At 60.3% G+C, this 13760-nt stretch overlaps 1 protein-coding gene and 1 non-coding gene across 2 annotated transcripts; one reads left to right on the top strand and one right to left on the bottom strand.

Moving 5' to 3' along the window:
* Positions 1–226: 226 nt before the first annotated feature.
* LOC128898793 (U6 spliceosomal RNA) lies at positions 227–333 on the bottom strand. Its single transcript, XR_008462976.1, has one exon. It is a non-coding gene; the product is annotated as a U6 spliceosomal RNA (small nuclear RNA).
* A 369-nt stretch (positions 334–702) lies between these two features.
* Positions 703–13760, top strand: TMEM259 (transmembrane protein 259). The gene is made up of 9 exons (XM_054175494.1): positions 703–1329; positions 3731–3997; positions 5560–5728; positions 9116–9226; positions 10491–10613; positions 11120–11220; positions 12055–12112; positions 13086–13169; positions 13624–13760. Exons 1-9 carry the CDS (start codon positions 1096–1098, stop codon positions 13758–13760), a joined length of 1284 nt encoding a protein of 427 aa, XP_054031469.1. The 5' UTR covers positions 703–1095.

Genomic DNA, 13760 nt, shown 5'->3' with positions numbered 1-13760 from the left:
TTGCCTGCCTTACCCTCTGGACCCTGTGGGTGTCCACAGCCCCTCCAACACCAGACAGGCAGCTACACCAGGGGCCGAGCTGGACTGTGCCGGGGGGGTGCGGCAGGCTCCCCCTCTCCACGGCCCGTGTCTCGGGGTGCTGCCTGCATGGAGGTGGGGCAGAAAAGACAATAATTTGCCAGGGGCGGGGATGTACGGCGATGAGTGTGGTGGGGGGTGGGGACCAAAAAATATGGAACGCTTCACGAATTTGCGTGTCATCCTTGCGCAGGGGCCATGCTAATCTTCTCTGTATCGTTCCAATTTTAGTATATGTGCTGCCGAAGCGAGCACAAATCCTACTGCCCCCGCAGCGCTATTTATAGCCCTTTTGGGTAATAATTCAAAAGTCATGGTGATCAGTTTTCCCTCAAGTTCTTCATCCCTCTCCCTCACAAAATTGTGCTTTCTCCTAAGATAACTCTTCAGGTTTTGTACCAAAATTATATATTTAGTAGTATTCTGCTTGTTTTCGCGGATATTGTGAGGTCTGAGCGCGATGCATGGCGGGAGGGACCGTACTTTGCATGGCGGGGAGGGCCCCTCGTCCTCCGCCGTCCCGGCGTGCCCTGCGGCGCTGGCGCAGGCGCATTTCCGCCGGTGCCGGCGGAGGAAGATGGCGGTGGGGCGCTGAGGGGACGGCACCGGGACTGGGCCGCGCCGCACCGACAGAACCGAGCCGCCCGCTGCGCTCCGGGCCGCCCCGCCGACGGCCCCTCCATGGCCGCGGGGCCGGCGCAGGAGCCGCGTCCCCTCTGGGTCTGCTCGGCCAGCGCCGCTCCGGGGCCCCGTCGAGGCAGCGGCCCGCTGAATCCCGGAGGCTGGCCTGGACCTCGCCAGGCCTAACCCGCTCCCGTCTGCTCGCAGGAGGCCGGGCCGGGCCCCGGGAGACCAGCCCGGAGGAGAACGGGACGGCGGCCCGGTCACCGCACCCAGCAGCTTCCACTTGACCCTCGCCCCGCATTCCCTCCGGCGCGGCCGCCCGGCCCCGAGCTCGTTCCTGCGGCTCAGCTCAGCACCGCCAGCGCCCTTCGGCTCCCGGCCGCAGGCGTCAGGATGTCCGAGAACCAGCCGAACGGCAACAACCACCACCCGGCCAACAACAACGGGGGCGGGGGTGCTGCCGGGGGGAACAACCGGGGCGTCCGCAATCCCAACCTCAACCAGAACCCCTTGATCAACGTGCGCGATCGCCTTTTCCATGCGCTCTTCTTCAAGATGGCAGTGACCTACGCTCGCCTCTTCCCACCCTCCTTCCGCCGTGTCTTCGAGTTCTTCGTCCTCCTCAAGGTGAGAGGCACTTCACGGGGAGGAGCAGGCACTCCTGGCAGCCTGCAGCTGGGCCTGAAAGCAGAAACTTCTTTATGACCCCCACCCCAAAAACTTGGCTCTGTGCATGAGCTACCGACCCCCCCCAGCTGCCTGCTGAGCTTGCTTGAGCTGCTTTGCTCTGGGGACAGTCCTGATGGTCTCTCCCCACCCCACCAGAGCTCTGGTACCCAGGTCTGGGTGTTAGGAAGAAGTTCTTAGAGAGATTGGCCATTGGGATGTGCTGCCCAGGGAGGTGGTGGAGTCCCTGTCCCTGGAGGGGTTTAGGAAGAGCCTGGATGGGGTGCTTGGTGCCATGGTTGAGTTGATCAGATGGTGTTGGGTGAGAGGTTGGACTTGATGATCTCAAAGGTCTTTTCCAACCTGGTTAATTCTATCTTATCCTGTCCTATCCTAAAAGGGAAAGGGCTGAGCCAGCTTTGTGGGCAGCTGGGCTGGTGTGGGTGAGGCCCAGTGGTGGGGCCATGAGGGCTTTTGTCTTGCATAGAATCATGGAATTGTTTCAGCTGGGAAAGGCCTCTAAGATCATCAAGCCCAGCCATGCACTGGTACAGGAAAAGAGAGCCAAGGGAAGCAGGGTGGGAAGAGCTTGCCACAGGTGACAACAGCCCCAGCTGTGCTGAGATGCTGAACTTCAGCCACTCAGAGCAAGAAGACTTTCAGGACAGATTGTCTCATGCTGCACATTTTCTTCCCACCCAGGACATGTTCAGGGGTTTGAGATCTCTCTCTCTTTCCTTTCCCTGTTGGGTAGCTGGGCTGGGGAGGACAGGGAGGCTGGCATGGGAACAGTGGTGGCAGTGAGGCTGGTGCTGGTTCTTGCTGCCGTCTGCTTTTGCTCAGAGCACTCCTGAGGAAGTCAGAGCATTCTCTGGGCATCTGCAGAGAGCTTTGCAGTCAGGTGGGCTCCAGCTTGGCCATGGGAAGGTGCTGGTGGGAGGTGAAGTCGCAGACCGTGGTCCTGAAGCAGCTCTTGGCTCCTGCAGCGCCAGGGGAGCTGTTTCTGATTTACCTTCCCATGCAGCTCCTCTGCAGCTGGTGTTTACCAGCCTGCTTATCTTTCCCAAATAGGTCAAGAGCAGTGTGTGGCAGGGACACATTTCATTAGCAAGGAGCATCTTAAGGTGGTTGGAAAGTGGCCTGAAACTCAACTGTCCCTCTTGTGGCAGCCCCAACCTTCCTCAGACCTTGCAGCCGTGAACTTTGGACAGCGTTGGGCAGCCTGGTGCCAGCCTTGCCACAGGGGAGGGATTGCATTAGTCCCTTTTCTTCTGGTGTGGCTTTAAAAGCTCCTGCTTGGAGGGAGGTGGGGCAGGGGTGTGCTGATGCTGTGTGCTGATGCTCCAGGGGGATGCTGGTGGTGAGTGGTGGACCTGCCCATGGAGCTGGTGGCTCTGCCATGCCTTTGGCTCGTGCTGGGTTGCCTTTTGGTGAGGTTTGCCCTGCTCTGCCTCTGTCAAGTTGGGCTTTGACCCTTTCTGCTGAGGGGGCACTGGCTGAAAGCCACAACTTGCTTTTCCACTTGCTCCCACGTGCCTTGCTGGCACCTCCAGTTGCAGCTGTTGTGGGGACAGGGTTGGCTGGCAGGGCCTGGGGCTTGGGCAGCAGGGCACTGTGTGGGTGCTGGTGGCAGCTCTGCTCTCCTGAACAGGAGGAGGTTGCTCCTGCTGCAGTCTTTGGTGTGTTCCCCTGATGAGCCAGTGGTGAAACTGCCTGAGCCTGGGCTGCTGCTTTGCTGCTGCAGGGTTGGGGAGGTTAAAACTCTAATCCACTTACCCCACCTGCAGCACTGCATCCAGTCCTGGGGCTCCCAACACGAGGAGCTGGAACTGCCAGAGAGTGTCCAGAGGAGGCCACAGAGATGATCAGAGGCTGGAGAACTTCCCCTGGGGGGACAGGCAGAGAGTTGGGCTTGTTCTGTCTGGAGAAGAGAAGGCTCCAGGGAGACTTTAGAGCAGCTTTCTAGCACCTGAAGGGCCTGCAGGAGAGCTGAGGAGGGACTTCTGGCAAGGACGAGGGACAATGGCTTTGAGCTGGGAGAGGGGAGATGGAGAGTGGAGAGGAGGAAGGAATTCTTTTAGAGTGAGGGTGGGGAGAGCCTGGCACAGGCTGCCCAGGGAGGCTGTGGCTGCCCCCTGCCTGGAGGTGTTGAAGGCCAGGCTGGATGAGGCCCTGAGCAGCCTGGGCTGGTGGGAGGTGTCCCTGCCTGTGGCAGGGGGGTTGGAACCGGCCGACCTCTAAGGTCCCTTCCCCCTCGGCCCACCGCGGGATGGAATCCCTTCATCCAGGCGTCCCTCCCACGGAGGAGGGCCTGAGGGCAGCTGTGCTGATGGTCTGTGCTGGGTTTTGCTGCTGCTTGCAGGCTCTCTTCGTGCTCTTCATCCTGGCCTACATCCACATCGCCTTCTCCCGCTCGCCCATCAACTGCCTGGAGCACGTGCGGGACAAGTGGCCCCGCGACGGCATCCTGCGGGTGGAGATCCAGCGCAACTCCAGCAGAGCCCCCATCTTCCTGCAGTTCTGTGGGGGGGAGAAGTTCCCAGGCCTGGTGGTGGAATCCCCAGCTGAGGAAGAGGAGGAGGAAGAGGAGGAGATGACTGTGGATATGTTTGAAAACAGCTCCATCAAGGTGAGGAGGAGTTCGCCGCCGCCGCCCCGTGGGGACGGGAGGTGGGAGGCTGGGGTTTGGAGGTCACCAGAGGTGGGGACAGGCTGAGGGAGAGTTCAGCCTGGAGAAGAGAAGGCTGCAGGGAGACCTTAGAGCTGCATTTTGGTGTCTGGAAGGCTGGGGAGGGACTGTGCAGAAGGGGCTGTGGGGATAGGACGAGGAGCAGCGGTTTGCAACCGGAGCAGGGCAGAGTCAGGTTGGACATCAGGAGGAAGCTCTGCTCAACGAAGGTGAGGGAGACACTGGAACAGGTTGCCCAGGGAGGTGGTTGAGGCTCTATCCCTGGAGACAATCAAGGTCAGCCTGGCTGTGTCCCTGGGCAGCCTGCTCTAGTTGGAGGTGTCCCTGCTGCCTGCAAGGGGCTTGGACAAGCTGCCCTTTGAGGGTCCCTTCCAACCCGATGCCATCTGTGAACCTCTCAGGTTGGGGAGAAACAGTTTGTTGGCCTCAGGTGTGCCACAGTCCCCCTGTGATCCCTGGGTCACCTGCAGGCCCTTGATCTCCACATTAGCCTCTGGTGATTTAACCCAAAGCCAAGCCTGAACAGTGACCTTTTGTCCTCCTGTGGTGGTGGAGACCTTCTCTGGGGGGGGCAGAGGGGAAGCACAGAAGGCTCAGGATTTGGAGGTTGCCCAGGGAGGTGGCTGAGGCCTCTTCCCTGGAGATACTCAGGGTCAGGCTTGGCAAGGCCCTGGGCAACCTGAACTAGTTGAGGATAGAATAGGTTGGAAAAGACCTCTGAGATTGAGTCCAACCTATTGCCCAACACCATCTGATCAACTCAACCATGGCACCAAGTGCCTCATCCAGGCTCTTCCTAAACACCTCCAGGGATGGGGACTCCCCCACCTCCCTGGGCAGCACATCCCAATGGCCAATCTCTCTTGCTGGGAAGAACTTCTTCCTGACATCCAGCCTAAACCTCCCCTGGCACAGCTTGTCCAAGCTTCAGCCCTGTGCCACAGAGGAGTCCTCAAGGCCTGGCTGCCATCAGCACAGCTTGGCTGGGTTTGGCAGGGTCCCTCCCAGTCCTGCCTAGTTTAGCCTTGCTGCCATAGGTCCAGGTGCAGCTGCAGGCCTGGTGCCAAGGTGTTAGGATAGGATAGAATAGAATAGACCAGGTTGGAAAAGACCTTCAAGGTCATCCAGTCCAACCTATCACCCAGCACCATCCAATCAACTCAACCATGGCACCAAGCACCCCATCCAGTCTCTTCCTAGACACCTGCAGGGATGGGGACTCCACCACCTCCCTGGGCAGCACATTCCCATGGCTAATCTCTCTTTCTGTGAGGAACTTCTTCCTGACATCCAGCCTGACCCTCCCCTGGCACAGCTTGAGCCTGTGTCCTCTTGTTCTGGCACTGGATGCCTGGGAGAGGAGACCAACCCCCAGCTGGCTGCAACCTCCCTGCCGGCTGCTGGGGGCGGGGGGGTCGGACTGGATGACTTTTGGAGGTCCCTTCTGGGCCAGACCCCTCTGTGATGCTAAGCTGTCTTTCCCTGTCCTGCTGTTGTGGCAGTTTGAGCTGGATATCGAGCCCAAGGTGTTCCTGAAGCCATCCAGGGTGAGCAGCAGCGAGGCTCTGCCCCGCAACGAGAGCCAGGAGCTGGCCTTGGGCGAAGCAGCCGCGAAAGGTATGCAGCCCCTGCGGGAGACTGTGTCCGAGTTTGAGATGCTAGCCAGAGCAGGTAAAGAAACTTCACACCTCCACCTGTGCTCCCTCCCCCTCCTCCTCCTCCCCCCTGCATCTTCCCTGCATGTCTCCTTCCTTCTGGCCCTTCCAGGCCCCTGCACAGTAACCCCAACTGTCTCCCCAGCCCCTACACCCCGCGATGCTTCTGGCTGTGGTTAACCTTCTCTGCACTCCCAGCAGAGCCACAAGGAGGCCTCCCCCTGTGACAGCCTGCTGCTGAAAGGGGTTGTCCAGGGAGGTTGTGGCTGCCCTCTTTCCAACACCTGTTGTTCTGGCTGGGAGGGGAGGATGGGAGCTGGGGGTCCTCTGGGCTCTGAGATGTTTCACAAGGGCTTGGTGTGATGGGACAATGGCTTCGAGCTGGGAGAGGAGAGATTGAGCCTGGAGGTGAGGAAGAAATTCTTCAGAGTGAGGGTGGGGAGAGACTGGCACAGGTTGCCCAGGGAGATCATGGATGCCCCCTCCCTGGAGGTGTTGAAGGCCAGGATGGATGAGGCCCTGAGCAAGCTGGGCTGGGGGGAGGTGTCCCTGCCCATGGCAGGGGGTTGGAGCTGAATGCTCTTGAAGGTCCCTTCCCACCCAACCCATTCTATGTGCTGAAGCCTCTTGGTCTGGTGTCAGATTTTGGTAGTGATTGGTGCCAGATCTTTGGGGGTGTGAACCTCCCTCTTCTGAGCAGCTCTTCAGGGCTGCACTGACAGCTCCTGGAGCTCACAGGGTTTGGGGCTGTGTTTTGGGGTCCCTGCCTCAACACCAGAGCTCAGAACAGTTCCTTAATCCCAGAATAGAATTAACCAGGTTGGAAGAGGCCTTTGAGATCATCAAGTCCAACCTATCACCCAACACCATCTGATCAACTAAACCATGGCACCAAGCACCCCATCCAGGCTCTGCCTAAACACCTCCAGGGATGGTGACTCCACCACCTCCCTGGGCAGCACATTCCCATGGCCAAAAAAGCCACTGAGCAACTTTTGGTGATGGTGAGATGCAGCTCTGCTGCTCCTCAGGGCTCAGGACAGCCTCCTGGCCCAGCCCTCCCCTTCTCCCCCCCAGCCTCCTGGCCCAGCCCTCCCCTTCTCCCCCCCAGCCTCCTGGCCCAGCCCTCCCCTTCTCCCCCCCAGCCTCCTGGCCCAGCCCTCCCCTTCTCCCCCCCAGCCTCCTGGCCCAGCCCTCCCCTTCTCCCCCCCAGCCTCCTGGCCCAGCCCTCCCCTTCTCCCCCCCAGCCTCCTGGCCCAGCCCTCCCCTTCTCCCCCCCAGCCTCCTGGCCCAGCCCTCCCCTTCTCCCCCCCAGCCTCCTGGCCCAGCCCTCCCCTTCTCCCCCCCAGCCTCCTGGCCCAGCCCTCCCCTTCTCCCCCCCAGCCTCCTGGCCCAGCCCTCCCCTTCTCCCCCCCAGCCTCCTGGCCCAGCCCTCCCCTTCTCCCCCCCAGCCTCCTGGCCCAGCCCTCCCCTTCTCCCCCCCAGCCTCCTGGCCCAGCCCTCCCCTTCTCCCCCCCAGCCTCCTGGCCCAGCCCTCCCCTTCTCCCCTCCTGGCCCAGCCCTCCCCTTCTCCCCTCCTGGCCCAGCCCTCCCCTTCTCCCCTCCTGGCCCAGCCCTCCCCTTCTCCCCTCCTGGCCCAGCCCTCCCCTTCTCCCCTCCTGCCCCAGCCCTCCCCTTCTCCCCCCCAGCCTCCTGCCCCAGCCCTCCCCTTCTCCCCCCCACCACTCAAGCTGCTCTTGTCCTCCTGAGCTCCAGAGGGAGGTTTTAGTGGCTTTGTGTTACTTAAAAGGAATTCCAGGGCTGGAACACTGTTTTTTTTTAAGTGGGAAGGAAACCTCTGCCTTTAAAAGAGGGAGGTGCACACTGGGTTCTTGCTCCATTTGCCTGGTGTGGGGTGGTTTTCACCTGCATTTTGCTTTGCTCCTTGGGAGGCCTGGGTTGGAGGGTTCGTGACAGGGAGCATTCTGCTGGGTGGCTCTGGGGTGGTTTTGTTTGCTGCTGATCCAGGCCTCAACCTGAGGCTCCAGGAGGAAGTATTTTTGGTGCACTACCTCCTCTGTCATTAATAAGCTGCTGGAGTTCTGGCAGAGCCACATTGTGCAGAGCTGAGCCTGGGCTGTGTTCTGAGTGCCTGGAGAGGATCCAGCCCTGGGGTGGGAGGGAACCGTGGGTGGGAAAGAGCTCAGCTCCTCCAGTGGGGTCTCCCCCCCCCACTCCCTCATCCCCCTGATTCTTGAGCTGGCCAAGGTTTCTCCTGCCCCCAGCACCCCAGTTTTGATGCTTGGGCAGAGTGTTTCAGCCTGGGCAGATGCTGTGCCCCAGGCCAGGTTTCAAGGCTCCCTTTCCGCCGGAGCCTTCCAGGTGGTTTTGCAATGGAAACAGAAGAGGAAAGAAACCAAGGCCAGGCTGTGCTGCCTGCCCCAGGTGCACAGAAAGGGCTGGGTGGGAAGGGACCTTCAGGATCATCCCAGTTCCAACCAAGCCTGCCCATGGGTGCTTGCAGTAGAAGTGGGCTCAGAGCAGCGATGGGAGGGCTTGGGTCAGCGCTGCCTGGCTGCAGGGCAGGAGGGTCCCAGGGACCCTCAAAGGTCATCTTGGAATAGAGTGAACCAGGTTGGAGAAGACCTTTGAGATCATCCAGTCCAATTTATCACCCAGCACCATCTAATCAACTAAACCATGGCACCAAGTGCCTCATCCAGGCTCTTCCTAAACACCTCCAGGGATGGAGACTCCACCACCTCCCTGGGCAGCCTGTGCCAAGCCCTGACCACTCTGGCAGCAAAGAAATTGTTCCTCCTCTCCAACCTCAGCCTCCCCTGGCACAGTTTCAGGCCAGCTCCTCTCCTTCTATCAGCTGATCCTTCAGAGAAGGGGTTGGAGAAGCCCTCTAAGAGTCCAACCATCAGCCCAACCCCACCATGGCCACTAAACCATGGCCCCCAGTGCCATGGCCACAGGTTTCTTGCACACCTCCAGGGATGGGGACTCCACCACCTCCCTGACCACTCTGGCAGCACAGAAGTTGTTCCTCCTCTCCAACCTAAACCTCCCCTGGCACAATTCCAGGCCATTGCCTCTCCTTCTATCACCTGAGCCTAGGGAGAAGAGCCCAACCCCCACCTCACTGCAACCTCTTTTCATAGAGAGCAGTGAGGTCTCCCCTCAGCCTCCTCCTCTCCAGCCTCAGCTCCCTCAGCCTCTCCTCCCCAGCCCTCTTCTCCAGACCCTTCCCCAGCTTCCTCTTCCCGGTTCGGTTCTGGCTGAAGGGAGCTGCTGCCTGCAGCTGCCCCTCCCTTCCAGAGTGTGACAGGAGGGAGGGAGAGGGGGGGGAATCAGAGGGGGCTGTTCCTGCTTTCATACCCTGCTGCTGAGTCTCTCTTGCCCTCTCCCTGCCCTGCAGTGTGGCCACAGGAGGAGTACATCGTGGAGTACTCGCTGGAGTACGGCTTCCTGCGCCTGTCGCAGAGCACTCGGCAGCGCCTCAGCATCCCGGTCATGGTGGTGACCCTGGGTGAGTGTGAGGGAAGGAAGGGTGGGAAGGGCCCTGCAGAGACAGCCCCACTGCTCTCTGGTGCTGTGGAGACTCCTGGTGACAGCTGATGGCGCTGGTTTGCCACCCAGCAGAGCTGCTCCCCGGAGCCAGCAGCAGCGCTGGAGCAGGTCGCACCTCCCCGAGAGGAGTGGTCTGAGGTGGTGCAGCCTGCTCCAGCCAGCCCTGCTCTTGCCTCCAGCACAGTGCTCTCTCTGAGTGCTGGAGGTTGGAGGCTCAGCTTGGAGCAGCAGCACAGGGTTAGAGCAGGAAACCTGCCTGTGTCAGGGATGGTGCTGAGCAGATCTGCCCTGGCTCAGCATCCCTGCTGCCCCTGTGAGGGCAGGAAAGGTTCTCCTGGAGCAGTGTCCTCTTCTCCTGCTCCATCAAAACCTGCCCCTGTCAGGAGCAGAGTCTCAAACCTCCTCATGCCTGTGAAGGTAATGAGTCTGCAGTGAGTTGTTAGTGCAGCAGTTTGGCTTAAGCTGTATTAATTACTTCATCAGCTGCAGTGCAGCTGGGCTGGGGCATGGCCCAGTGGCCCTGTGCAGGCTACAGGCAGTTTGCATCATGAGTGTCTGTGTCCTGACCTGGGTGGGTTGGTGCAGTTCACCTAAACAAATCCCTTCAGGATCATCCCAGGGTTGTACTGAGAGAGAGGTTTGTGTCCATGCTTAGCTCTGCTTCATCTCCCAGCTGTCAGTGTGTGCAGAGCCAGCTTCACAAGGTGGCACTCCACAGCCTTCAGCAGTGCCTGGGCATGGGGAGGTGTTGGTGTGGGGACACCCCCCCACACCCCCAGCAGTGTCAGTCCCAACCTAACCTTTGAATCTCCCCAGAACCCTGTGGCTCCTGCTGGCCACACTGTTCCTGGCCAGGATGCCATTGGCACTTCTTGGCCCCCTGGGCACACTGCTGGCTCCTGTTCAGCCTACTATCAACCACTACCCCCAGGTCCCTCTCTGCCTGGCTGCTCTCCAACCACTCTGCCCCCAGCCTGCAGCCCTGCCTGGGGTTGCTGTGGCCAATGTGCAGCCCCTGGCACTTGGCTGTGTTCAGTCTCCTGCCCTTGGCCTCTGCCCAGCCTGGCAAGGTCCCTCTGCAGAGCTCTCCTGCCCTCTAACAGATCAACTCCTGCCCCCAGCTTGGGGCCATCTGCACCTGTTGAGCAGCCCCTGGGCTTGCCCTGCTGGCTGGGTGGCTGCAGGGGCCAAGCAGCTGAGTGGTTGTTGTGTCTCCTCCTCAGACCCCACCAGGGATCAGTGCTTTGGGGACAGGTTCAGTCGCCTGCTGCTGGATGAGTTCCTGGGCTACGACGACATCCTGATGTCCAGTGTCAAAGCTCTGGCTGAGAATGAGGAAAACAAAGGTGAGGCTTGGGGCAGCCCCTTCCAGCAGCACAGACCTGGTGCCTGGGGTTTGGCTGGCCCTGGGGGGTGTGGTGGGCTTTGTTCTCCTTCCCTAGTGGATGCTTGAAGAGCATCTTCTGCCTCTTGCTGGAGCTCAGCACAGGGAGCAGTTCCCTGCATTAACAGAGAGATGTTCTTGTCAAGGACAAGGCAACACCAGCAGCAGGGCAGGGGGGGGCTGCAAACCCTGCTCTCTGTCACCTCCTGGCACTGCAGAGCAGGAAAGTGCTGCCCTGAGCAGCTGGTGCCAAGGATCTGCTGGAGATCCTGGCCTGAGAACTTTGGGCTCTGCCCCCGGGGTGCCTGCCCCTGGGCCAGCTCTGCCCTCAGGGTGCCAGCTGCTGGGCAGGCTCTGCTCTGGGTGCCAGCCCCCAGCCCCTGGGCCAGCTCTGCCCTCAGGGTGCCAGCTGCTGGGCAGGCTCTGCTCTGGGTGCCAGCCCCCAGCCCCTGTGTTTGTGCCCTGCAGGCTTCCTTCGCAACGTGGTCTCGGGGGAGCACTATCGCTTCGTCAGCATGTGGATGGCCAGGACCTCCTACCTGGCAGCCTTTGTCATCATGGTCATCTTTGTAAGTCAGGAGGAGCCTGGGCACTGCTGGGCCAGGTGCTGGGCAGTGTGTCCTTGATGTGAGCCCACAGGGCAGAGCTCTTATCTGCTCTCAGAGGGAAGCTGATAAGGGCCAAGGCTCTGCTTTGTGTGCAGTGAGGGCTCTTGGAGTCACCCAAAGAGGAGCTGGAGTGGGATGAAGCCATGGCTTTGCTGGCAGAAGGCAGCTGGGTGTTGGAGAGCCTCTCTCTGTGGTTACAGCACAGCAGAGGGTGCAGAAGTTTGTCCTCTGAGACCTTTAAGAGCAGGCCTCAGTAACTGCCAGGAGAGATGGAGGCAGAGCTGAGTCTCCTGTGGCTGTGTGAGACGAGGTGATTCCAGGCCAGGGTTAGGCAGGATCCCCAGTGATAGCTGAGCCTGGCTCAGCAGCCCTGGCTGCCTTCCCCCATGCCTCACCTCCTGGGGCAGCTCCTTGGCCAGTCCCACGGTGAGGGAGGAGGAAGTGGCTGCTGTGGGAGAGATGTCAGCAGCATAGACAGGGGTGGGGAAGAAGTCCCAGTTCCAGCTCTGCTGCTGTTTGGTTTGGCCCCTGCTCAAACATTCTGAGTGGGTCTCTTCACCAAGTGCCTCTTTCACTGCAATAACACCAAGATTAATTGCTGTTTGTGAAGCTCTAATTGCTCTTTGGGAAATGGTCTGCACAGCTCCAGCTCCCAGCCACGGGCTGTCTGCAGCCTGCTGAGCAGCACTGCAGGTCCAGGCTTGCCTGCCCAAGCCTCTGCTGCCCTGACCTGAGTCCCACAGTGGCTCCCTGGACCCTTAGGCTCTGACTCTGGCTTCTCTTCTCCTCTTTCAGACCCTCTCTGTCTCCATGCTGCTGCGCTACTCCCACCACCAGATCTTTGTCTTCATTGGTAAGGATCCTTCTGAGGGGCCTGGGGTGCAGTGGGCACTGCCTGGTGCAGTGGGCACTGCCTGCTGCAGCAGAGCACAGCAGGGCCTGGGGTGGCTTGGAGAAGCTCTCTCAGACCATCCAGTCCAACATCAACCCAACCCCACCATGGCCCCAAGTGCCATGGCCACACATGTCTTGGAACACCTCCAGGCATGGGGACTCCACCACCCCCCTGGGCAGCCTGTGCCAGTCCCTGACCACTCTGGCAGCACAGAAATTGTTCCTCCTCTCCAACCTAAGCCTCCCCTGGCACAATTCCAGGCCATTTCCTCTCCTATCACCTGAGCCTTGGGAGAAGAGCCCAACCCCCAGCTCACTGCAGCCTCCTCTGAGGGAGCTGCAGAGAGCAATGAGGTCTCCCCTCAGCCTCCTCTTCCCCAGGCTGAACCCCCCCAGCTCCCCCAGCTGCTCCTCCCCAGATCTGCTCTCCAGACCCTTCCCCAGCTTCATTGCCCTTCTCTGGCCCTGTTCCAGCCCTCAATGGCCTTGGAGGGAGGGGGTCAGAACTGAAGCCATTGCTTGAGGTGTGATCCCTGCCCTAGCCCTGCTGGCCACACTCTTGCTGATCCAGGCCAGGCTGCTGGTGCCCTTCTTGGCCACCTGGGCACCCCCTGCCTCACAATCTGCCCTCTGCCAACCAACACCCCCAGGTCCTTATCTGCTGGGCAGCTTCCAGCCACTCTACCCCAAGCCCAGAGCACTGCCTGGGGTTGTTGTGCCCCAGGTGCAGGACCCTGCATGTCCTCTGTGTGCTCCTGAGTGCTGCTGCTGTGCAGCCTCCTGTGTGTGGCTGCACAGAGAACCCATCCCCCTGGGCCCTCCCTGCCAGAGCTCTTCTGTCTCTTGGTGAGCACCAGGGGGGCAGTGGGCTTGGGCTGGGGGCTTCACTGCACATTGCCCCAGCTCCACTTTGCCTTTTTCCTTTCTGGCAGTTGACCTGCTGCAGATGCTGGAGATGAACATGACCATTGCCTTCCCTGCAGCTCCTCTGCTCACTGTCATCCTGGCTCTAGTAGGTAAGGACACTGCAGGTGGCTGCTGTGTGTGTGCAGCAGGGCCCTCTGGGAGCTGGGGGAAGTGTCACTCCCTGCTCTGCCCCAAGCCCATCACAAGGTGGAAGGCTCTGGGCTGTGATGTCACAGTGAGCTGCATTGTCCTTCTGGCTCCCCTGCAAAAGCCTTTTGGAAGTCCCAGAGGCTGCAGCTTTGTGCCTTCAGCTGCTTTCAGGTTCACCTTTCCTCTGGTGCACCACTTCAACTGGAAAAACCCAGGCACATCCCTCCCCAAGCCTGACCTTGCTCTGGCCCACGAGGGGGCTGCAGGCAGCAGCTGCTGTGTCCCCCAGAGGGAATTTCCCCTGCCCTGGTCCCTGCTGGGTGCTGCCAGCCCCAGCTCTGAGCCCGTGCCCCTTGGGCAGCCCTCTCTGGGGGCCCCACAGCTGGCTTGTGTCACAGCCCCTCTGTCCCCCAGGCATGGAGGCCATCATGTCAGAGTTCTTCAATGACACCACCACTGCTTTCTACATCATCCTGATCGTGTGGCTGGCTGACCAGTACGATGCCATCTGCTGCCACACCAACACCAGCAAGAGGCACTGGCTCAGGTAG

Source organism: Dryobates pubescens, chromosome 31, assembly GCF_014839835.1.
Source record: "Dryobates pubescens isolate bDryPub1 chromosome 31, bDryPub1.pri, whole genome shotgun sequence".
Taxonomy (NCBI): domain Eukaryota; kingdom Metazoa; phylum Chordata; class Aves; order Piciformes; family Picidae; genus Dryobates; species Dryobates pubescens.
Note: the sequence above shows the minus strand (reverse complement) of the source record. Positions and strands in the feature narration are given on the sequence as shown.